Source organism: Lynx canadensis, chromosome F1, assembly GCF_007474595.2.
Source record: "Lynx canadensis isolate LIC74 chromosome F1, mLynCan4.pri.v2, whole genome shotgun sequence".
Taxonomy (NCBI): domain Eukaryota; kingdom Metazoa; phylum Chordata; class Mammalia; order Carnivora; family Felidae; genus Lynx; species Lynx canadensis.
The window spans coordinates 39,196,838-39,219,501 of NC_044319.2; the positions used below are offsets into that span (position 1 = coordinate 39,196,838).

Genomic DNA, 22,664 nt, shown 5'->3' on the forward strand with positions numbered 1-22,664 from the left:
GGGAAAAAATAGTTACAAACAGAGAGGGAGGGAGGCAAACCATAAGAGACTCTTAAATACAAAGAACAAACTGAGGGTGGATGGGGTGCAGGGGAAAGGGGAAAGTGGGTGATGGGCATTGAGGAGGGCACTTGTTGGGATGAGCACTGGGTGTTGTATGTAAGCCAATTTGACAGTAAGTTATATTAAAAAAAAATGTTTACCAAGCTGAAGGGAAAACAACTGAGAATAAAACATATTTCACACTGATCTTTTAAAGAAGCACCAATCATTTCTTCCAGTTTCCATCATTTACTTTCTTCCTAACATTCATTTATTCAACAATGACCCAAGTGCCAATGTGCCTGCAGCGCACTGGGGACACTAAACAAAACTATCACCATTCTGAGTCTGACTGCTCGCTGTGCAGGTGTCCAGCTCTGACAGCAGCTCCAAGAGTACTGGGGGAAAAAAAAAGGCTTTGTCTAGACAGAAAAAATTTTATTTTATTTAGCGATTCATTTTCCGATTTTTTCTTAATTTATGAGAGCTAAAGGGAAATAAATATAATACTGTGGTATAAATCTGATATTCAATTTAAAAAAATTTAAATTATGTTAAATTTTTTTTGCTTCATGTACATGTCCCATTGATTCGAACCATACAGTAATAAGATACAGAAATTTCATGGACAACATACACAATAAAAAATTGTTCAGTGGTATAACAAGTCATTTTTGAGAATTACTTTTATCATGTTTTCTAATAATGTCCATAAGATTAGCACCTGTAACCAGATCATTCTGTGTCTGTTTATCTTTCTGTTGTTCCTTTCTTTTCTGGTCGTGAAGGTAAGGGGAGTTTAGTAACTGTGGGGGAAGAATGGATCCTGTGGGTTTTACTCTTTTTGCAACATCCCAGAAGAGTCTTTTTGAATTGTTATTGATGAAAGTAATCGCTGTTCCATTTTGACCTAATCTCCCCACTCTTCCAACCTGAAATGAAATGCAAAGGACATTTTCAAAATGTTCATATAAAACCTAATGTCTCTTGCAAGAAAATTAAGATTAGTATTTAAAGAGGCTTTACTAAGATTAACGTTCATCATTCCCATAGCACTTTTTGTATTGTACATCTCAATGTATTTTGTGAAATCAATTTAGGTAGACTGCCACCAGCATCTTTTTAATGAAATAGCTCAAAGAGAAAATACGAAAGTGATCACATATAATACCAGTAAGGATTGTTTGTGAACCCTGTGTTTCAGTTCCGGTATCTTGTGAGGGGGTGGCCAATGACATGAAGATGTTTCTTACTGTGGATAGGGGTAAGGTAAAAACTTTCTGAAAGCTACTGCTTTTAGAGCAAGAAGACTCTTTAGAGTACTTCAGTGCCTTGAAATGTGAGATTTAAGTGAACTCATTTTTGCATAAAGTTCTCATTTTGATAAAATTAAATGAACACAAAATTGTGATGGAAATACATGACAAGGAACAAAATTTACTTGTCTCCAAATATACTGAGAAACTCTTCAGAAGAAGGGGGTAAATACACAGTCATGGTCAATTTCTGCTCCTTAACTGAAATGTAGAACAAAGTCTATATTCAGAGTATTTAAATGATTAGATCGTTGCTGCCAATATATAGGACATTTTTAACGTTGTAAAAACAAAACAAAACATGGCCATCTATGGAATGAGACTGGGCACAAGAGAAGAAATGTTGCTTTATTTATGTTACTGAATTTTTCCAATAAAACTAAAAACATATAAAATATAGCTGCACTCACGTACTGGAAGAGAAGATTTGCGAATCATGTATCTGATAAGGATATTCTAGAATATATAAATACCTTTTACAACTCAATAATAAAAGGACAACCCAATTAAAAAATAGGCAAAGAATTTAAAGATATTTCTCCAAAGAAGATACACAAAGGGCCAGTAAGTACATGAAATGATATTCATTAGTCATTAGGGAAATGCAAATCAAAAGCACAAGGAGATATCACTTTATACCCATTAGCATGGTTATACTTAAAAACATAAATAACATAGGTGTTGATAAAGATGTGGAGAAACTGGAACCCTCATATATTGCTGGTGAGAATGTAAAATCATGAGGCCACATTGGAAAAAAGTCTAGCAGTTCCTCAACATGTTACACACAAATTTACTATATGACCCAGCAATTCCATTCCTAGGTGTGTCCCCAACAGAAATGAAAATGAACATATGTTGGCAAGGATGTACAGAAAGAGTAATACTAGTACACTGTTGGTTGGAATGCAAATTGGTATAGCCTCTGTGGGAAGCAGCATGGAGTTTCCTCAAAACATTGAAAATAGAATTACCATATGATCTAGTAATTCCACTACTGGGTATTTACCCAAAGAGCAGGAAAATACTAATTCAAAAAGATAATATGCACTCCAATGCTTATTGCAGCACTATTTAAATTTTTTTTAACATCTATTTATTTTTGAAAGACAGAGACAGAGCATGAGTGGGGGAGGGGCAGAGAGAGAGAGGGAGACACAGAATCTGATGCAGGCTCCAGGTTCTGAGTTGTCAGCACAGAGCCCGATGCGGGGCTCAAACCCACAAACCTTGAGATCATGACCTGAGCTGAAGTCAGACGCTTAACTGACTGAGCCACCCAGGCGCCCCTGCAGCATTATTTACAATAGCCAAATTATGGAAGTAGTCCAGATGTTCATCCATACATGAATGGATAAAGAAGATGTGGGGTGTGTGTGTGTGTGTGTGTGTGTGTGTGTGTGTGTGTGTGTATAATGGAATATTATTCAGTTATAAAAAAGACTGAAATCTTGTCATTTGCAACAACAGGGACCTAGAGAGTATAATGCTAAATGAAATAAGTCAGAGAAAGACAAATACCATGTGAGTTCACTCATATGTGTAATTTAAGAAACAAAACAAATGAACAAAGAAAAAATGAGATAAACCAAAAAACAAACTTTTAACCATAGAGAACAAACTGATGGTTACCAGAGCGGGGAAGGGAAAGGGTAAAATAAATGAAGGGAATTAAGAGTACACTTATCATGATGAGCACTGACTAAAGTACAAAATTGCTGAATTACTATATTGTATACCTGAAACTAATATAACACTGTATGTTAACTAGACTGGTATTAAAATAAAAGAAATGAAAACCTACATCCACATAAAAACTTGTACATGGGGCGCCTGGGTGGTTTAGTCGGTTAAGTGTCCGACTTCAGCTCAGGTCATGATCTCATGGCTTGTGAGTTCAAGCCCCACATCAGGCTCTGTGCTGACAGCTCAGAGCCTGGAGCCTGCTTCAGATTCTGTCTCCATCTCTCCCTCTCTGCCCCTCCCGTGCTCGTGCACTGTCTCTCTCTCAAATATAAATAAACATTAAAAAATTAAAAAAAAAAACTTGTACATGGATACACACAGCATTATTCATAGCAAACAGAAAGTAGAAACATGCTAAATGTCTAGCAACTAATGAACAAAGAAAGGCAGTATATCTTTGGAATATAATGTAGCAATAAAAAATGTACAGATACATGCTACAACTTGAGTGAAACTTGAAAACACTGTGATAAGTGAAAAAAGGCAGAGAAGAGTACATACCTATGATTCCATTTATAGGAAATGTCTAGAAGAGATACATCTATAAAGACAGGCATAGAGTAGTGGTTGCTTAAGGTGTGTGTGTGTGTGTGTGTGTGTGAGAGAGAGAGAGAGAGAGAGAGAGAGAGATAAGGAATGGGGAATGACTGCTGAAGGGACAGGTATGGGGTTTCTTTTTAGGATAAAAATATTCTAAAATTGACTGTAGTAATGGCTGCACAACAATATGAATATGCTAAAAACCAGTAAATTGACTTTCAAGTGGTGAGTTGTATAGCATGGGAGTTCTATCAATTGAGACATATTTATTCTGAGATATTTTATACTGTAACATAAGCTGTTCAAGAACATAACTGCAATACTCTCTAGGCTCTAAAAGCTGACTCAACAAATTCCAAATTATTTGCCCAGAAGTCCCTGCCCCCTAAGTTAAAAGCAAACACTTGGGAATACCTACTATAATTTAAAATACACATATCCTTAAACAACAATAATAAAAATAGAATAAAATAAAATAAAATACACATTCCTTTGACCTAGCAAGTCTCCTCCAAGTCTATTTTATAAATATACTGCATGAGAGAAACAACTGTATAGATGGATGTTCACTGCAGCATTATTTAACAACAGAATATTGGAAATATTTGATTATCCATCAAATTGTAAAGGATTTATTGAATTATGGTAATCCATACAATACACTGCCATGTAGCAATGAAAATAGATCAAGCCCAATTGAAAGCAAGTAAAAACATTTGAAGAGTTTAGAACAGTGCCTGGTCATATAGTAAGCACTCCATACATATCAATATTTTTTAAATGGTACCTATTATGCGTGCTAATAAGGAAAGATGCCTAAGATATATTTAATAAAGAAAGCAAGGCATAGAACAGTTGGAGTAATGTGGTCCCATTTACGTAATAAGCGTAACATGGTACGCATATACATGTGTACTTGTGCATAAACATGCATTTTATAATTTCTGCACCATTAACTGTTGTAACCACTCAAAAATAGGAGGGTTACCTTACAGAGACTTATTTTTCACTTTATATCTTTTGTTATTTGTATTATTTCTTATTGTGTATATGTACCGTTCAATTACTGAAGCAAACAAACAAAACATACCCAGATATAAGAAATAGAAAAGCAGAAGGATATGGGGCCATTCTGAGTAGAGGTTAGAAACTCTACATACTCAACACCCCCTGAGGCCATTGCTCAGGGTACACTGTGAATGTGAACAATAACTCATGAATAACTGAGAGCAATAGGGTTGACTTTGGGATAGCAAGAAAAAGTTACATAATTGTAATCAGCATGCTCTATTTAAGAAGCAGAGAAGCTTCTTAAGTATTTTAGTATTTTTAGAAAATTATTAAAAATTCAAAAGAAAATAAATTTCATTTATTTGAACAATCAACTCCTGTGTAATACTCAATTCCCTGACGCACAGGTAAATGAGGTGGGACCAAAGGGAGAGAAAGAGAGAGAGAGGCACTGCTATATTACTAAGTCTAAGTAAAAATAAAAGCAACAATGCATTAAAGGCACTAAAAGCGTTTCAGTGGGTGATCCAAGTAAATGTGGCATTCAGAGGTAATTCTAAGAACATTACAGAAAGGCTTTACTTGAAAAGTCTGTAAGTGATGCCGGAGAAGGAAGACAGGTAGCAGTCAGTGAGATAACACGACGCTAAGAGAAAGCTCTGTTTCTGCTAGAAAGAAGAGCCTGCTGTTATCTTTGGCAGCAAAATAAACAAAACTTTAATAGGCGAAAGACTAGAACAAATAAGGATATGAAGAAGAGATGAAGACAAGATTCCTAAAAAAACAAATACTTTAACGGATCAATTTTATTTCGGCCAGATAGACCAATTTAAAACAAAGCCTTTTCTTCCCCCTGATTATAAACCCTATTTCATATGCTCGCTAAGTAAGAAATAGAAAGGAAATTAAAAACAAAAACAAAAACCACTACTTAAAATTTTATTAAACTGATATTTTAGGTTATTTCCAATTGTTTAGAAAAAAAATTTTTTTAATGTTTATTTTTGAGAGAGAGACAGAGTGTGAGCGGCATAGGGCCAGAGAGAGAGGGAGACACAGAACCTGAAGCAGACTCCAGGCTCAGACCTGCCAGCACAGGGCCCAAGGCAGGGCACAAACTCAAGAATCATGAGATCATGCCTGAGCCGAAGTCGGACGCTTAACTGACTGAGCCACCCAGGCGCCCCTCCAATTATTTTTTTAATCCATTTTAGGCACACATAGAGTTTTTAAAAACAAAATTTAGCTTATATACATGTATGTTTTAAAAGCAAAACTATATAAAGTTTATAAAATCTTTTTAGGTCTATGATAAAACTTATTTTTTCTTTTTTAGAATACTGTCTCACTTTTTTTCATTTATTTTATTTTAGAGGGAGAGAGCAAGCAAGCAGGGGAATGGGGCAGAAGGGGGGAGAGAGAGAGAGAGAGAGAGAGAGAGAGAGAGAGAGAAAGAGAGAGAGAGAATCTTAAGTCCTGACCCAGGGCTTGATCCCACAACCCTGGGATCATGACCTGAGTCAAAATCAAGAGTCAGATGCTCAACCAAGCCACTCAGGCACCCCAAAACTTTTTATTTTTTAGTTACTACTCTATTGACAATGCCTTGCCCAAGAGAACTCAGGGAGGAAACATAAAATCTCTTTACCTGATGCACGTACTCATCCATACTTGAAGGCATATCGAAATTGACAACCAGCCTGACACTGATCAAGTCCAGGCCTCGTCCCAGGACTCCGGTGCTCACCACAACTTCATAGTCTCCTTCAAGTAATCCCTTCCCCGAAAAGCAACAAACTTCATTATTCAGAATTTATCTTATGTGATTTTATCTAATTCAGATACCTTTTCTTCTTTTAATACTTTCTTCAACATTGTTGTTGCAGTATTTTTTCAGTAAGTAAAGGTCTTAGAATACCTGAGAAATCTGTGTGGTTTAAATTCTTCCCAACCACCCCCCACCCAACCCCATCAAATGTTTTCTCTTAATGTACTCAAGCAAACCCTTTCCAAGGGTGAACTACTGCTCTGCCCCCGTCTAAACTGACCTGATTTCAGAAATGGTAGATTCTGAATTAGTAATCTATTTAGCAGATAACCCTGTAGGGAACAGGCTTATTGCTCCCAAAACACAGAAGCCTGAGCAAGAGGAACAATTAGCTGACAGTCACTGCTTGCCTGAAGTTCTTGCAGTCATTAAAAAAAGGTCGCTTTAAAAATCAGCTGGTAATAGGGGGTCCCTTGAAAACAGAATGCTGAGTGCCAAACCTTCAAAATGTTTTTCCTTTCTGTTTGTGACTTCTCCGAATGTATAGACACACTTTTTAGACCAGTGATTTTCTGCACTGCCTCGCTCAGCAGATCTGCTCCCAGCTTGCAGTCCACAAATACTAACACTGGAGGCTTGAAGAGTTTCCTATCCTGAAAAATGAAAAACATATGTTTAAAATTATTCATACAACATAATTTACAATGGGAAGTTTTTCTGAAAGCATTAGTATAAGCTAGTTATCAGCAGGCTTATAGAGGAAAAATGAGTGTTAAAATGAATGTTTTTTAAATATGCACAAACAGAAGCACAACAGTCTACTGCTGTTCATATTTCTCCAATACTTCATTAATATTGCAAAAATAATTTTAAAATTTTGAGTGCAATTTAAAATTTTAAATACTGTTCATAAGTAAATACAAACATATTTAACTTAATACCTTATTTTTAAGTAACTGTGCTACACATATCACCCACTTAACAAATTTCTGCTTAAACAAGTTACCGCTAAAAGATTCTATTTCCCAAGGACAGAATGATCAAAAAAGAACTTGTCTTTAACCCGATATATAAAACTACTAAAAATTTTTCAAACAAAAAATATTACTTAAGAATAGTCTTGATATTTAAACATCTTTCTATAATGGGGGGAAAAAAGGGCAATTCTGCATCCATACAGTAAGCTTATATAAATAAATATTTATCTGATCCCACAGAATTGAGGTAAAGCAATTTAGTTATTAAGTATCTATACTAAATTCCCCAAAGGCTGCATCTAAAAATCACAATCTTAAGGACTGTGAAAAATGCAAACACAATCTACAAAACAGGGTTGCGCAACTACTCACATTTAAGATTTCAAACAATTTTTTCTTTTTGGCTGGTTCTTCTACCCACAAAATAATCTGGCGCACACTGGAACAAGGTAGGTTCTTTTCCCCAGTGATAATTCTCACAGGATTATGCAGAAGCTGGCTTCCTAGTTGTTCTATGCTAGCTGGAATTGTAGCTGAAACCAAAATGGTCTGACAATCATTAGGAACGTTTTCCAAAATGTCAAGCACTTGCTGTTGAAAGCCCATCTTTAACATGGTATCAGCCTAAAATAAAATCATTTTAAAGTTAGTCCTACTGGACATTAAAACCCTGGGCCACCCAAGGGAAAAACTGAAATGATTATGAACATGAAAAATTAAAAACTTTTACAAAGAAGAATATACCACAATGTTAAAAGATAAAGGATAAATTGGGAAAATACATATTTATATAAAATTATATATTGGGTAATTACAGGTTTTCAATGATATACAAAGGTTTTTATGGCATTGTATAAAAAATGTATATATCCTAAATATCCACCAATAGGGGATTTAGTAAATAAATTATGGTAGATCCACATAATACAACCCTCTGCTATCATTAATTATGACTGGAAAGCCTTTTATTAAGTGATAATGAATCACTGCTAGCAGGAAAAAAGCAAAGTACAGAACACTATGTATAACATGATACCAGTTGTGTATACACTCAAGAAACTCAATTGTTGACTCTGGGGAGAAGGCTTGCAGGCTGTAGAAGGGGGTGCAATTTAATTCTTCATTTTATAGCTTCTTGCAAAGTTGTTTTTTTTTTAACCATGGATGCATATTTATAATAAAATATTAAATAAGTAAAAACGTTTACTGTTGGGGGCTTCCACTTTGGTATATACTCCTGTGTTGCTGGTCTTTAAAAACAATTTATGTATTACTAAGCAAACAGAAGGAAAAAAATTAAGTTAAAGCTGCTTCAAAATAATAAAGATTAAGGCTATCTTGATTTTTATTTATTTTATTTTTTTATTTTTTTTTAATTTTTTTTGTTTATTCTTGAGACAGAGTGAACAGGGGAGGGGCAGAGAGAGAGGGAGACACAGAATCTGAAACAGGCTCCAGGCTCTGAGCTGTCAGCACAGAGCCCGACGTGGGGCTCGAACTCACGGACCGCGAGATCGTGACCTGGCTGAAGTCGGACGCTTAACCGACTGTGCCACCCAGGCGCCCCTATCTTGATTTTTAAATACAATCTAGCTATCTATAATTTTGAAAAATAAGTTATTTAACTATTTTAGAGTATTTAGACTAAGGCATTGTATTTTTAAGCGTCCACTAACATACTATTAAAGTATGAACACACATTTTAATATTCACTCTGTGACATTTAAAAATCTAAAATAATCATGATGGTCTGGGTTTGAACCTGACTCTACCTATGACCTTAAATTAACCAAGGTAACGAATGGCTGTAAGCCTCAGTTTTTCCTTTTACAAATGGGAATGATACCCCATAAGGCTGCTATGAGCATTAATGAGGATATATTATGAGTATAAAATATATAAAACACTTGGGACCACGTTCACAGCATGGTAAGTCTCAATGTTTCAATTTACTATGAGACACAGAGCACGCGCACACCCATGCTATGTCTTGCAAATATCCCCTGCTTTTCTTCAATAATCCCACTAAGCCCCCCTCATCTCAGGAGATGGCCTTGCTTCTCCTGGTTCAGAAAATAGAGAGGCCATCAGAAATAAATTTGCTCAGTTTCTCTTTTCATTCAAGCTTCCCTGCATCTAATCTGTTTACACTAACACACCCCCAAATCCAGCTACTTCTTTCCAGCTCACATTTGTGAGACTCCTCCTCATCCTGTCACCCCACACCAGAAGCCATCTACCTCAAGCATCCAGAATCTTCTAGAACATCAATCAGATCTGTTACTCCTCTGCTTAAACCCTCCAGTAATTTCCCATCACATGTAGAATAAAATCCAATTGTTAAGCACAGTCTTCAGTTTTCATCCTCATCCACTTCTCTGACTTCATCGCCTACTATTCCCCCATCTCACGTCCCACGACCCTGCCACACCAGCCTTCTTTCTATCCCCAACTACCCCATGATCACTCCCACATCAGCTCCTGAACACTAGCTGAAGACTGATGGAAGCAGTCTTTCCTCCAGATGGATTTTTGTGTGGCTGGCTCCTTTTTGTTCAGATTTCAGCATCAAAGTCACTCAGAGAGCCCTCCTCCCATACCAAATTGAGAAAACCCCTGTTGTCTCTGTCACACTACCTGTGCACATACATCTGTCAGAGCTTATCTCACTTTCCATCGTATCCTCAAAACCAAGGACAGTGTCTAGCATGTAAAAAGCCCCAAAAATGCATCTGATAAACAAACAAGCATTCATCAAGTCTAAGCACCGAAAAAGCACTGTCAGGCAGTTCACTAGTCAGTGTGTCCCAAATCTCCCTAAAGAATCACCCAGAATGAGTTTTTAAATATTCCTGGACTCCAACTCAGACCTACTGAGTCAGCATATCCAAATAAGAGGTCTGGTCTTTTATTACATTCGCTGAGTACACTGGGTAATTCTTACCATTAGGGAAACTTGGGCAAACACTGTGCTTGATTACTGGGATAAAGCAAGGAACATAAAAGAAATTATAAAGTCTACATATAGGTCAACAGAGCAGAGAGGAAAGAAGGCCTGAAGTCTATCTAGGGGACTGACAGAAGGTTTCAGAGCCATGGACACATAAAGGAAGAGCAGGTGGATGGGGTGGGAGAGAATTCTAGGCCAAAGAATAGGTAGGAAGACAGAGCAGATTTTCTAATTCCAAAAGAATTATCTTAGCTTTCATGCCTTTTCCTTTATCTTCATCGTCCTCTTAGAACAGAGGCCTCTCTTTTCAGGGATATTACTTGTTCTCCCTTCGTGGTCTCTCAAACTACACCATGTTTACAGACTCATCTTCAAACTCCACAAGCAGACACTTGGCCCCAGTCCTTGTCCCTCTCCAACCTTCCTCCCTTAGAGAAACCAGTGTGTCTCATGGATGCTAATGCACATTTCTCATATCCACACAGCATTTCATCCATCATTCACAAGAAATTCGACATTTCTAAAACCAAACTCAAATATTATTGCCAAGCTCCAACTCTTACCCACTTGCCCTTTACTTAAAATTAGAGGTACAACCAGCATTTATAGAGTCACGTCAACCACCTTCTTCTCCATCCTCTCTCATATTCAGTCATCAGAAGATTCATGCATGATTTACAGTGGTTCTCAGATGTCCTCATGACTCCCACTGCCTCCACCCTGTCCCTGACCCTACTCAACTCTTGTCTGGGTTGCTAGCCACTCTGTCCCACAGATTCTTTCTTCTTTTATTTCTCTTGCACGAAGCAGCAGAATAACCTTGCTCAACCACCACTTTCCACTTGTGACACCCCAACTCAATAATTTTGAAAGCCTCATTGTTTCCCACATCAAATCCAAGATCTTCCTCCTCCCTTTCAAGGCCCTCTATAATTTGACCCCACCCTAACTACCCAACTTTACTTCCTATTATTTCTCAGGAAGAATGCTTCAAGCTGGTCGGTCTCTCAGTGCATGTACTTGGCCTTTCTGCCCCTGCCTATGTTAGCTTCTTCACCTGGAATACTGGATACATTCTCTAGTTTTCTAAATCCTTTTCCATCTGTGGACGACCAGGTCAAATCCCATTACCTCGGAGAGGCCATTTTTTACAGCGCCAATTCACAGTCTCTTATTTCTTTCTCTTGACCTTAATTGCACTGAAAAATTAGCATATCATACATAGTCCTGGTTTTTTACTAAGAGCTTATATCAGGCGTCAGCAAACTAAGGCTCTTGGGACAAACTCAGACCTCTGTGTGTTTCTGTAAACAGTTTTATGCGAACACAGTCATACCCATTTATTTACCTACTGTCTATGGTTGTACTGAACAGTTTCAACAGAGACCAAGTGGCCCCTGAAGCCTTAAATATTTACTATCTGGTCCTTTACAGCACGAGTTTGCCATTCCCTCGCCTACATTACACACTTTAGTACTTTGTATTTCAGTATATATGATAATGCTCTTGCTTAATTTCAAGTGTATATGTCTTTTTCTCCAATAAGGTTTCAGTACTTTGTAGGCCTGAATAGTATTTAAAATTTCTTTGTGATTCCATCCAAACTCATCTAGAGCTGGTCAATCTACATACAGGTCAGAGAGGAAAGAAGACCTAAAGTCTATCTGGGGGACTGATGGAAGGTTTCAGAGCCAAGGACTCTGAACAGCACTTCTATGCTGACTTCAGTTTCAGTACATGACCAATTATGTTGTTTACCAGCTCATTTCCTTAAATGCTGAGGAGCTGGGACAGAGGCTGCACATAACAAGCACTCAGTATAGGTTTGCTGAATGAATACTCCTTTTGTATTCTGAGCATAGCACTGAGGTGTCCTGTGAAACCCTATTAATTGGCAAAGATGGAAATGTCGTGAAGAGAAGCAAACAGGAATGGAAATTAAATTTAAAATCAATGTGATGATCCGTTTCTCAGGCTCATAGGATGGCAAGAACTTAAGAACATGGGCTTATCAACAATGGGAAGCCCATTCATACTTGCAGGGTGGCAGTAAGTCTGATGATAATCCAATGCAATAAATCAGTTGAACCAAAAGGCACACCAGGAAAATGCTGACCTAGCAGCACCTTTTAAAGGACTGAGTAACAGTTCACAATAGCCAAGGTATGGAAACAACCTAAGTGTCCATCGGCAGATGAATGGATAAAGAAAATCTGGTGTATGTATACACAATGGACTATTATTCAGACTTAAACTTCTTACATTTTTAGTAACATGGATGGACCTGGAGGGCATTAAAGTAAGCTAGACAGAAAAAGACAAATACTGTATGATAATACTTATATGTGCAATTTAAAAAAGTTCAACATGGGGCGCCTGGGTGGCTCAGTCGGTTAAGCGGCCGACTTCGGCCCAGGTCATGATCTTGCGGTCCGTGAGTTCGAGCCCCCCATCGGGCTCTGTGCTGACAGCTCAGAGCCTGGAGCCTGTTTCAGATGGTCTCCCTCTCTCTGACCCTCCCCCGTTCATGCTTTGTCTCTCTCTGTCTCAAAAATAAATAAACATTAAAAAAAATAAATAAATAAGTAAATAAAAAAGTTCAACATAAGAAAATAAAAGTCAAATTCATAGAAAGTAGTAGAAAAATGATTGCCAGGGGCTAGAGAGTGGGTGAAACAGGAAGAGGTTTAGGATAAAAGGGTAAGAACTTTTGGTTATAAAACAGGTAAGGTCTGACATGCACAATGTGGTTGCCATAGTTGGTTAACGCTATACTGTATAACTGAAATTTGCTAAGGGAGTAGAACTTAAATATTCTCACTGGAAAAAAAAAGGTAAATATATAAGGGAAAAAAACAGAAAAAAAATAATAAAGGACTGAATAACATTATTTTACATTTTTATAGGACTTTTCAGTCTATGAGACATTTTCACAATGTCTGGAAGATTAAATGACTTGCCCAGCATCCCACAGTAGGTAGAGTAAAGGCTCAAATCCCAGTCTTGCGGTCTCATCCAGGTGTTCTTTCCACACCCCCTGGCACCCTACTGCTACTTACTGGGCCCCACAGAAGGCAGGCCAGGTTGCCATCACTGGTCAGCACCTGGACCCCACATCTGTGACCCCTGCTGGGCCTCTGCTCTGTTACTGCTGTTGGGACGTGTGTGAAGGCAGAAGTGCAATGCCCTGCAGGCAGAACCGCACATGTCCAGGCTGGGCTGACACATGGTTTTGTGTCCTCATGCTTGTTCACATGGTGGAATATCAGCAGATACTAACATATTTATTTTATCTTGTAAGCAAACCAAAAATATAAAAATGCTTATCTGCTCTATGTACCACTGAAAATCACAACCACAAATGCCTATGACCACGTAGAAAAAAAATACAAAAGGTCATCCAATCAAGCATTCTCAGCTACTTCCAAAATCCCTGTTAATAGTTATTTGCCACTGATCCATTTATTTTTGTAGACAAATGATAGCCAGTGTCAAGTGTTTAAAAAACTTATCACTGAGAATACAGTAGCTGTTGGATTTGTGTTTTCTGTCAATTAGGAAAAGACAGTTAATTTTATTTATTAATGTGGTTTAATTTCAGTGCACTATACCTTAGGGTAGTTGCAATGCTACACAGGAACTAGCTTAAGAATGACCACTGCAATTTAAAAAAGTCCCTAATTTTTTTTTCCTTTGGGGAGAAAATGCCTGAACACACAGTGAGATTATATAACTATAATGTATTTTTCATAAACTATATAAAATTATGTAACTAATGTTCTAAGTAACACTACTTACTTCATCTACTACTACAATTTTTATACCACGGAGTTCTACAGAGCTCTGTTTTATTATATCCAGAAGTCGCCCAGGAGTTGCAATGATAACCTGAATAAATGAGAAAAAGATAATAAATTAGATAATATTCCTTCCTTCCTTTATTCATTCTTTCTATGTATACTTACTGGGGGGCTAATATGTGCCAGTCACTGAGGTTAGGTACTCAGAATCAATGATGATTAAGTCAGACGTAGTCTCTGCTCTCATGAAACTTGTAACACAAAGGAAGGATCAGATAAATACTCATCAGGTCAGTATGGTATGCAATAAACGGAGGCATCTGTCCAGTCCTCGCTAACATATAAGCTAAACCCTAACACAGAAGTAGTAAGAGCTAGCAAGGAGAGGACCAGGTGGAAGGAAAACATCCAAGAACCTTCTGTGGCTGGAAGGCCACAGAGGCTTCTGCGAGGTAAAAAAGGGGAAGAAAGACTTGGATGAAGCTTGAAAGTAGGCAGAGACCAGACCAGGAAGGGCTCTGCAGGCAGGCTGACCGCTATTTGGCTCCGTAAACAAGTGCAAATCCCTAAACCCCTTTTGGCCTGCTATTTCCTTTTAAATTAAAAGGTTGGGCACAATGATTTCTAAAGTTGCTTAAGGCTCTTAACAGTTTTATAATAGTTGAAGTAGTTAAAAGTAGGCGCTGTTTAGTCAAACTTCAGTAGGAGTCTTAGCTATAGCACTTAATAAATGGCGTGAGCCTCTGTTCTCACATTCATAAAATGGAAATGATAATTATTATAAAGATTAAATGAGACGGTGCCTGGCGAAAAGTCAAGTTACAAACGATCTAATAAATTCAATTGTATTCCACTTTTCAAGGACACAGCAACACAACGGCAAGCTCACAGAGAATGATAAAATTTCAGGGTTGTAAGGATCTGTATCCATAGAGCTATAGAGCTCTGCTTGGTTTCTTCAGAAATACTGTAAGCATTTAAATCCATTTCAATTATTTTGAACTGAGTTCATCCCCTCTATTCCTCTTCCACTTTCCCGCATTCTGCCGGTTTGGAAGTTAGAAACTTTTTTTTTCCCATTCTTCTAGCGCTTCCCTTGAATTTTAACAAATATTTGTAATTTAATAAAATCTAAAATTAATTGACATATGTACCTTTTTCTTGAACAATCAAGGGCAATTGATTTACATCAATCACAACCTTTCTGCACTTATATGCTACATTTGGCCAGTATTTTCCTTCTTTTTTTTTTTTTTTAAACCCACAAATTGTTCATGACTTTTTATTTGGTCAGTATTTGTTTACACTTATCCATATGCTTAGTATTGTCTTTGCAAGCCATTCTTTCTTTGATCCTAAACCTTCCTTTCCAGAATCAAGATTCTTTGTATGTGGAATATCTTAGTTTAATGATCCTTTAGATACTCTATTGGTAATAAACTCTCTCAGCTTTGTTCATCTGAAAAGGTGGCTATTTTGCCCTGGCTTTTGAAAGATCACTTTGTTGGACAGATTTTTTTCTTGAAATGTTTGTTTATTTTTAGGAGAAACAGAGAGAAGGAGAGAGAACGAGCAGGGGAGGGGCAGAGAGAGAGGGAGACCAAGGATCAGAAGCAGGCTCTGCGCTGACAGCAGAGAGCCTGATGCAGGGCTGAAACCCCTGAACAGTGAGATCATGACCTGAACCAAAGTCAGATGCTTAACCAACTGAGCCACCCAGGTGCCCCTCGACAGACACATTTTCTCAGAGGGCATCTGTGAAAGACACGACCCAGCATAGGGAGTGGGAGAGATAGGAGGGTGAGAAGGGGCCTTCATAGAAAGGTGGCCCTGCACAAGGTGTTGGTGGTCTCAGGGGGTGAAGAGGGCACAGGGTGGAGCCTAGTAAGAAGGCATCACTCTGTGGCTGTGGACAGAGATGAGGACTGGCAAGGGGTTACATAGAGGAGGATTGGTCAAGTAAACAAATATATAAAAGATAATGGGTAGCAAGTTTCTCACTGCCAGGGTTACAAACACGGAGACAGAAAACCCCAAAACAAATCTTGTTGTGTTTAATTAGAGTTGGAAGTATCGACATGAACTCATGGTCTCCGATAAATACAGATGCAGAATACCCAATTATGGAGTAATTCCCTCCCTCTATTCACTAAGAGGTCCTAGAAGCAATGATAACTCAATAGCAAAAGCCAACAGCAATGAGCCCAACCTAGAGCCCACGTCTTGGTTTCTAAATACTATCCTGTAGCAAAAGGAATCATGGCAACTTGGAGAAAAGCATGATTCCAGGGCTGAGGCAAGGAAAGAACAATGGAAGCATGAACATCTTCTTCAGACAGAAAGAAATAAAGTGCTCAAAGAATGATGGGGATATAATAAAAGGACACAGAAGCCAACTTGACAGTGATTCCACTGCTCAAATTGGGGACTACTGGAGAATCAAAACAAATAATGGTAATAACAGATTATAATCCTTTATTTTTTAATTCATTTTTTTTATTTTAGAGAGAGAGAAAGAGAGCAGAGAAGAGGGGTAGAGGGAGAGACAGAAGCTTTTTTTTTTAATGTTCATCTATTTTTGAGAAAGAGAGAGAGCAAGCACACATGCACAGTGGGGGAGGGGCAGAGAGAGAGGAAGACAGAGGATCCGAAGTGAGGTGGGCTCTGTGCTGACAGCAGTGAGCCCAATGTGGGGCTCAAACTCAAAAACTGTGAGATCATGACCTGAGCCGAAATCAAGAGTTGGATGCTCAACCGACTAAGCCACCCAGGTGCCCCCAGATTATAATCCTTTAAATGAAATAGGAAATCATGAGTCTATACTGATATAAGTATATATATATATATATGTATATATTATATGTATATACTTATATATTATGTAAGTATACATATGTATATATTATATGTATACATATATATAAAGAATAAGCTTGAAATGTGGTAAAGCACAAGAAATTTACAGTATGAAAATACTCCTCAAAATACAAAGGGAAAAATAAAACTTTACAGTTACTTTACAGGTAATATCACCAGTAAAAGGACAAACTGACATTATGTATCATCTACAAGGATGTAATGAGGGGCGCCTGGGTGGCGCAGTTGGTTAAGCGTCCGACTTCAGCCAGGTCACGATCTCGCGGTCCGGGAGTTCGAGCTCCGCGTCAGGCTCTGGGCTGATGGCTCAGAGCCTAGAGCCTGTTTCCGATTCTGTGTCTCCCTCTCTCTGCCCCTCCCCCATTCATGCTCTGTCTCTCTCTGTCCCAAAAATAAGTAAACGTTGAAAAAAAAAAAAATTAAAAAAAAAAAAAAAAAAGGATGTAATGAAAAAAACAAAGCATCTCTTCTATGATATTCCTTTCAAACATGCGTAACTTGAATCTAATCAATTGAGGGGCCTTCTTCAAACTAAGCAGTTTATAATCCTTTAAAAAAAGCAAAGACTGAAGAACTCTTCCAAACTGAAGGAGATGAAAGAGACATGACAACTAAATGCAAAATATGATTCTGAACTGGATTCTTGTGCTATTAGGAAAAAAAAAGGTGATGGGACAATTAGTAAAACATGAATGGGGTCTGAAGAGTAGATGGCAGCAACATTAATTCCTGATGCATTCCAGTGTATCCATGTTAATTTCCTGATTCTATAACTGTATTGTGGTTACATGGGATAACCTCCTTCTCTGTAGGAATCACACTCTAGGGGCACCTGGCTGGCTCAATCAGTAAAGCATCCTACTCTTGATCTCAGGGTTGTGAAAGCCCCATGTTGGGCACAGAGCCTACTTAAAAAATGAAAAAGGAAATCACACTTTATAGTAGCTATGGATCCTTAGATAAATCCCATCTTTCTGAGATTCAACTTCTCAACCATAGAAGATGGGATATGCCAACCCACCTTCAAGAGCAAATGTGAAAACTGAATAGGATAATGCAGGTGAAAACATCCAACAGGATTTGGCATATGACAGACACTCAATAAATTGTGTCCCTTTCTGATAGAAACAAACTTAAGGGGCACCTGGGCAGCTCAGTTGGTTAAACGTCTTGATTTTAGCTCAGGTCAAGATCTCCTGGTTCACGGGTTCAAGCCCCACATCTGACTCTAAACTCATAGTGTGGAGCCTGCTTGGGATTCTCTCCCCCCCGCCCCCCCCCCTTTCAAAAATAAATAAATAAACATTAAAAACAGTAAAAGATTTATTAAAAAAAAAACTTAAAAAAAAATTAAGGCTTGCTTGGCAAGAATTTAAAGGCTAACCTAAGGGCACCTGGGTGGCTCAGACAGTTAAGTGTCCGACTCTTGGTTTCAGCTCAAGTCATGATCTCACAGTTCATGGGGTCCAGCCCTGCACTCGGCTCTTCACTGGCAGCACAGAGCCTGTTTGGGATTCTCTCTCTCCCTCTCTCTTTTGCCAGCCACCCCCTCAAAATAAATAAAGTTAAAAAAAAGGTTTAACCTAAAATCACATTCCTTAAGGGCAAAAAAATAAATAAATAAATAAATAAATAAACAGAACAACAACTAGCTCCCATATTGCTCACAATGCTTTTCAAAAGCATTTTACCAAATTGGTGCTCACCTTAACATGTTGTCGCAAACGATAAAGCTGTGGAGGTAAGGGTAAGCCCCCTACCAGAAGCACAGTTTTCATGCGTGGCAGACCACTCATCAATTCTTTAGCTTGGCTCTCTATCTGAATGGCTAATTCTCTTGTTGGCGTAAGAATGAGTGCAGATGGAGTTTTGCTCTGCAAAGATGGGAAAAACAAGTCTAAAAGCACTGGCAATTAATTCCTGCAGATGTGGACTAAATCTTCAAAGTGATTCTAGGAACGTTCCCGTCAGCCCAACTCAATATGAACCCTCCTGCCTTCTGTTCACCGCAGATGTTCTCTCCAAAAACCGTTGTAAATTGAACCCATTTCTATCGCTTCTCGGCCTTTTGGCTAAGATCAAGTGTAAATTGAACCCATTTCTTATAAAACACAGACATACAATGAAAAATCAAAACTGGGGCCAGGGAGGAGCACCCACAATAACCAAGGTGGGAAAACTGAAAGTTTGCTCCCAGTCAAATGGACTCTGCAATCTCCAGCCATGCTCCTCTGAAGAGAAAACCATGAAGATCTGGTTAAAGCTTGGCATCCCACCCTTGGCTCTCCTATGGATTCACTTACTGTTACAAATGTCCTATTTCCTGCACTATAGCTCTGTTTCGGACATCCAGTGAGTTTTACCTATATTTTAAACATGAGGTGCTTTCTTTTATTTTTTCCTCACATTATCTTCTACAATTCTTAGTTTTCCAAATTTTCCTCCTTTACCTCTCCTCTCTTTGCCTACATTTTCCACTGGTTTCCCTTCCTGCCCTACTCCAGACCCCACAAATTCAATAGTACTTGGTAAACATTGTGGTTAAAGTAATTATGTGTGTGGCGGGGGTGCTTTATACACTAAAAACTCACAAGTAAAGTTAGGCAGCATTATTTTAAGATGAACCACGAATCACATTCAAGGGTAGCTTTTGAACTCTACGATAGCGTTCTAACTTTGGTATAAATCAGTTTTTTCAAAACACAAAATCCAAGGAGGCTAAATGGACACAAAAACTGCAGGTCACCCAGTCAGCAGCATTTCTTTCTCCAGAGCAAAAGTTTACTTCTTGAATAGAAAATCTGTTGAAGATATTTTGTAAGGAAGGCAATTTTTAAGACCTTCAAGGAAAAGATCTTTGGTCCAATCTAATAAAAGGAAAATTCCCTAAAATTATGTTCTTCATACAAACTACCATCAGAAGCAAAATCACTAAGAGCACTAACGACTAAGATTATAGTTCAGTTTGCAGCTTTAATGTAATTAAGGCTGAAACTTGGTATATACCTGACTTGCTTCTGAGAGTAACACATGTGAACTCTTACCTCACATAAAGCTCGAGTGATAACAGGAAGAAGAAAAGCGGCTGTTTTTCCTGAGCCAGTATCCGCACTGGCCAGAATGTCTCTTCCCAGGAGTCCTACAGGAATCATCTGCATTTGGATGGGGGTTGGAACTTCATAGCCCGATTTCTTCAAGTTGAGATTTAAGGCCTCAGGGAAACCACAATGCTCGAAGTCAATAATAGGTCTGGTGACATCCTGCCCTTGAACTACAATTCCTAGCTGCCGTTTAAGATTTTCAATCTGGTCTTCCTGAAGGTTCAAAATAAAGGGGTGCTCTTTATAGACATAAAAAGCATTAAGTGGAGCCTCGGGCTCAGAATCAGCTTTCTGAGGACTGCTGAGTTTTAATCTCTCTTCCTTTTCCTTTACTTGCAGAAGATGTTTGGCTTTACACTCCAAACTACACACATCTTCGTCTGTCTTATCGCAGATATACTCTCCATAACGACCACAAACAACACAGACAGGTTCTCCAGGTTCTGCCCAGCGCTGTGTTTTGGAAAATGACTTTACAGGCTCTTCAGAAAGATCGCTATCCTTTGCGTCCTGCTCAGGTCCAACCAAACAAACCTCAGCCAACTGGCCAGCTGTGCTGGGGAAAGGGCATGGTTCTGTGCTGGGCCTGTCTGACGTCGTGGCTTCTTTTGTAACTAAAGCATCAGTTGAATCATCTCTGCCTTCATCCAGCTGAAGGTCTTCTGCATCTGATTTAATTTTCTTAGCTGCACAACTTTTGCTGTCATTATTAGCATTCCTCTTGATTTTTAGAGATCTTGGAACAAACATCCTCTGATATTCTGTTGAGGAAATTATATAATGAGATTTATTTAACCCTCAATGAAGAATAAAATTCACATATAAAGTATGGTTATCTTGCAGTCAGCCTAGTGTCCCTGGGCCTTGCCTGAAAGGAATAGAAGAAGGCATCATAACACTACTTAGAGCAAGCTTTTCTGCCATTCATCAATTTCCTCTGGTGAAAACAAACAGACAGCCCTTTTCCTTACACATGGGAGTGGTGAAACTTTGCACACTGCTTAGCACAGCCTTGTGCATACTGCCTGCTTCTGTTTACTCGCTACTTGCACTTTGAAATACCAAATATTACAGAAATTCTGGAGTAAATCCTTTTATTACGTTTTCACAAAACAGGAGAAACACTTCACAGCTGGAATCTCGAAAATCAAAACCACAAGGCATAGAGAAAAAATGCTATTTTGATGTAATAAGTAACCCGTATGTATTGCTATGTTCCACAGTGCTTAGCGCTTCAAGACCTGTTAACCTGATCTTCACAAGCTTGGAAAGTAGGTTAGCACCACCGCCCCTCCCCCCGGACATATATATTTATTATGCTGTGTTATGTATTCTAATTTTTCACATGAGGAAACTTGGCCAGCTAGAGATTAAGTGGCTTGTCCAAGCTCACAGCATTCTCAAGTGTTAGAACCCAAGCTCTCAACCACTGCTATGCCTATCTCCACCAAAAATGTTTTTGCAAAATGACTGTGGGCTGTGAAACAAGGCTTTTAACCTAATTTTGAGCCTATTAAATATACTAAAACACCTTTCTCAAAAAAAATTCTTAGGATAAGTTACCAGATTCAATTTTTCCAGAAAAATTCCAACAAAAATGCAACTGAAGGTCTAGAATTACTATCCCAAGTCTCCGCGAATGTCAAGGAGGTGGGGAGAGGGACGGCTCTGTGTCGGCAGGGAAGAGCTTGGAACTCAAGGTCCTCAAATGGCGAAACGGAACCGGCTCAGGCAGGGCGCGGGGAGCGGCGCGGCCTCCCAGTCGCCGGATCCCTCCCGGGGCGCGCTCCCAGACCCTCCCCTCGGGCGTTGCCCCTCACCCCCGCCCCGCAGCCCCGCACCCAAAGGCGCACGCACGTCACGGCGCTGCTAGGAGACGGGGAGGGCGGGGCGCCGGATTCCGGCCGGAGGCCCGGGACCCCGCGACTGCAAGGGTGGGAGGGGGACTGTGTACAGGGTGTGGGGGATCCTACCGCCGCGGCCTAGCGCCCCGCGTCCCAGAGGCAAGGGAGCACGACGGGAAGGAGGCCCGAGCGGCCGGGGCCCGCGGCACGCTCACTCGCGCAGGCCTGCGGCGCGTCCGCTCCCGCTCGGGGCCGCCTTCCCCCTCCAGGCGCTGGGCCCAGTTTCCTGCCGACAAGCCTGGACCCGCTCGGCCACACCACGGTTAGGAAAGGCCGTGCGGAGCGCAGAATCCACTTCTCCGGGTTTTGGAAGGAGGCCGCGGCGCGCCTTAGGGCGACGGGGAAGGCGGGGCTACCGCGGGAGGCGGAGCTTGGCTAGTAGCTGACGGGGGCGGGAGGAACGAGGGAGGGGCGGGGACTGGGAAGTTCCGCGCCTTTCCTTGCCCTTCCCGGTTCCCGGCTGCTGGTAAACCTCGGAGCGTGGCTGGAGCTGGCCAAGTTCTGCAGGGCGGGGCGGGTTTGGGGATCCTCTTGGAAGAATTTACGTAATCGAGTGGGCCAGGACTGGTGAAAAACAGTTAGACCGCCCGGAAAGACTGAAGCGGGTGGCGCGGGGGCCTGGTACACTTAGA

The 22,664-nt window shown here is 39.6% G+C and overlaps 1 protein-coding gene across 3 annotated transcripts; it reads right to left on the reverse strand.

Annotated features, from left to right (window-relative positions):
* Nucleotides 1-574: 574 nt before the first annotated feature.
* Nucleotides 575-22,361, reverse strand: DDX59 (DEAD-box helicase 59). Of its 3 annotated transcripts, none has more exons than XM_030302490.1 (8): nt 22,188-22,361; nt 20,072-20,889; nt 18,734-18,901; nt 14,149-14,238; nt 7,773-8,024; nt 6,924-7,076; nt 6,304-6,432; nt 575-974 (listed from the first exon to the last, which is right to left on the reverse strand). In XM_030302490.1, the coding sequence occupies exons 2-8, from the start codon at nt 20,876-20,878 to the stop codon at nt 711-713; spliced, it is 1,863 nt and encodes a 620-aa protein (XP_030158350.1). In that variant the 5' UTR covers nt 20,879-20,889; nt 22,188-22,361; the 3' UTR covers nt 575-710. The 3 variants fall into 3 exon arrangements, with proteins under 3 accessions (XP_030158350.1, XP_030158347.1, XP_030158349.1); XM_030302487.1 differs by having other exon boundaries at nt 22,102-22,361; XM_030302489.1 differs by lacking the exon at nt 22,188-22,361 and adding an exon at nt 21,692-21,886.
* Nucleotides 22,362-22,664: the final 303 nt, after the last annotated feature.

What these genes read in the sequence shown, in the direction of transcription:
- DDX59 (XM_030302490.1), bottom strand. Translation starts at nt 20,878, where the DNA reads ATGTTTGTTCCAAGATCTCTAAAAATCAAGAGGAATGCTAATAATGAC. An exon ending in TCACTCGAGCTTTATGTGAG is followed by an intron (nt 18,902 to 20,071) that starts GTAAGAGTTCAC and finishes CCATCTTTGCAG; the next exon opens with AGCAAAACTCCATCTGCACT. An exon ending in TGGATGAGTACGTGCATCAG is followed by an intron (nt 975 to 6,303) that starts GTAAAGAGATTT and finishes ATTTCATTTCAG; the next exon opens with GTTGGAAGAGTGGGGAGATT.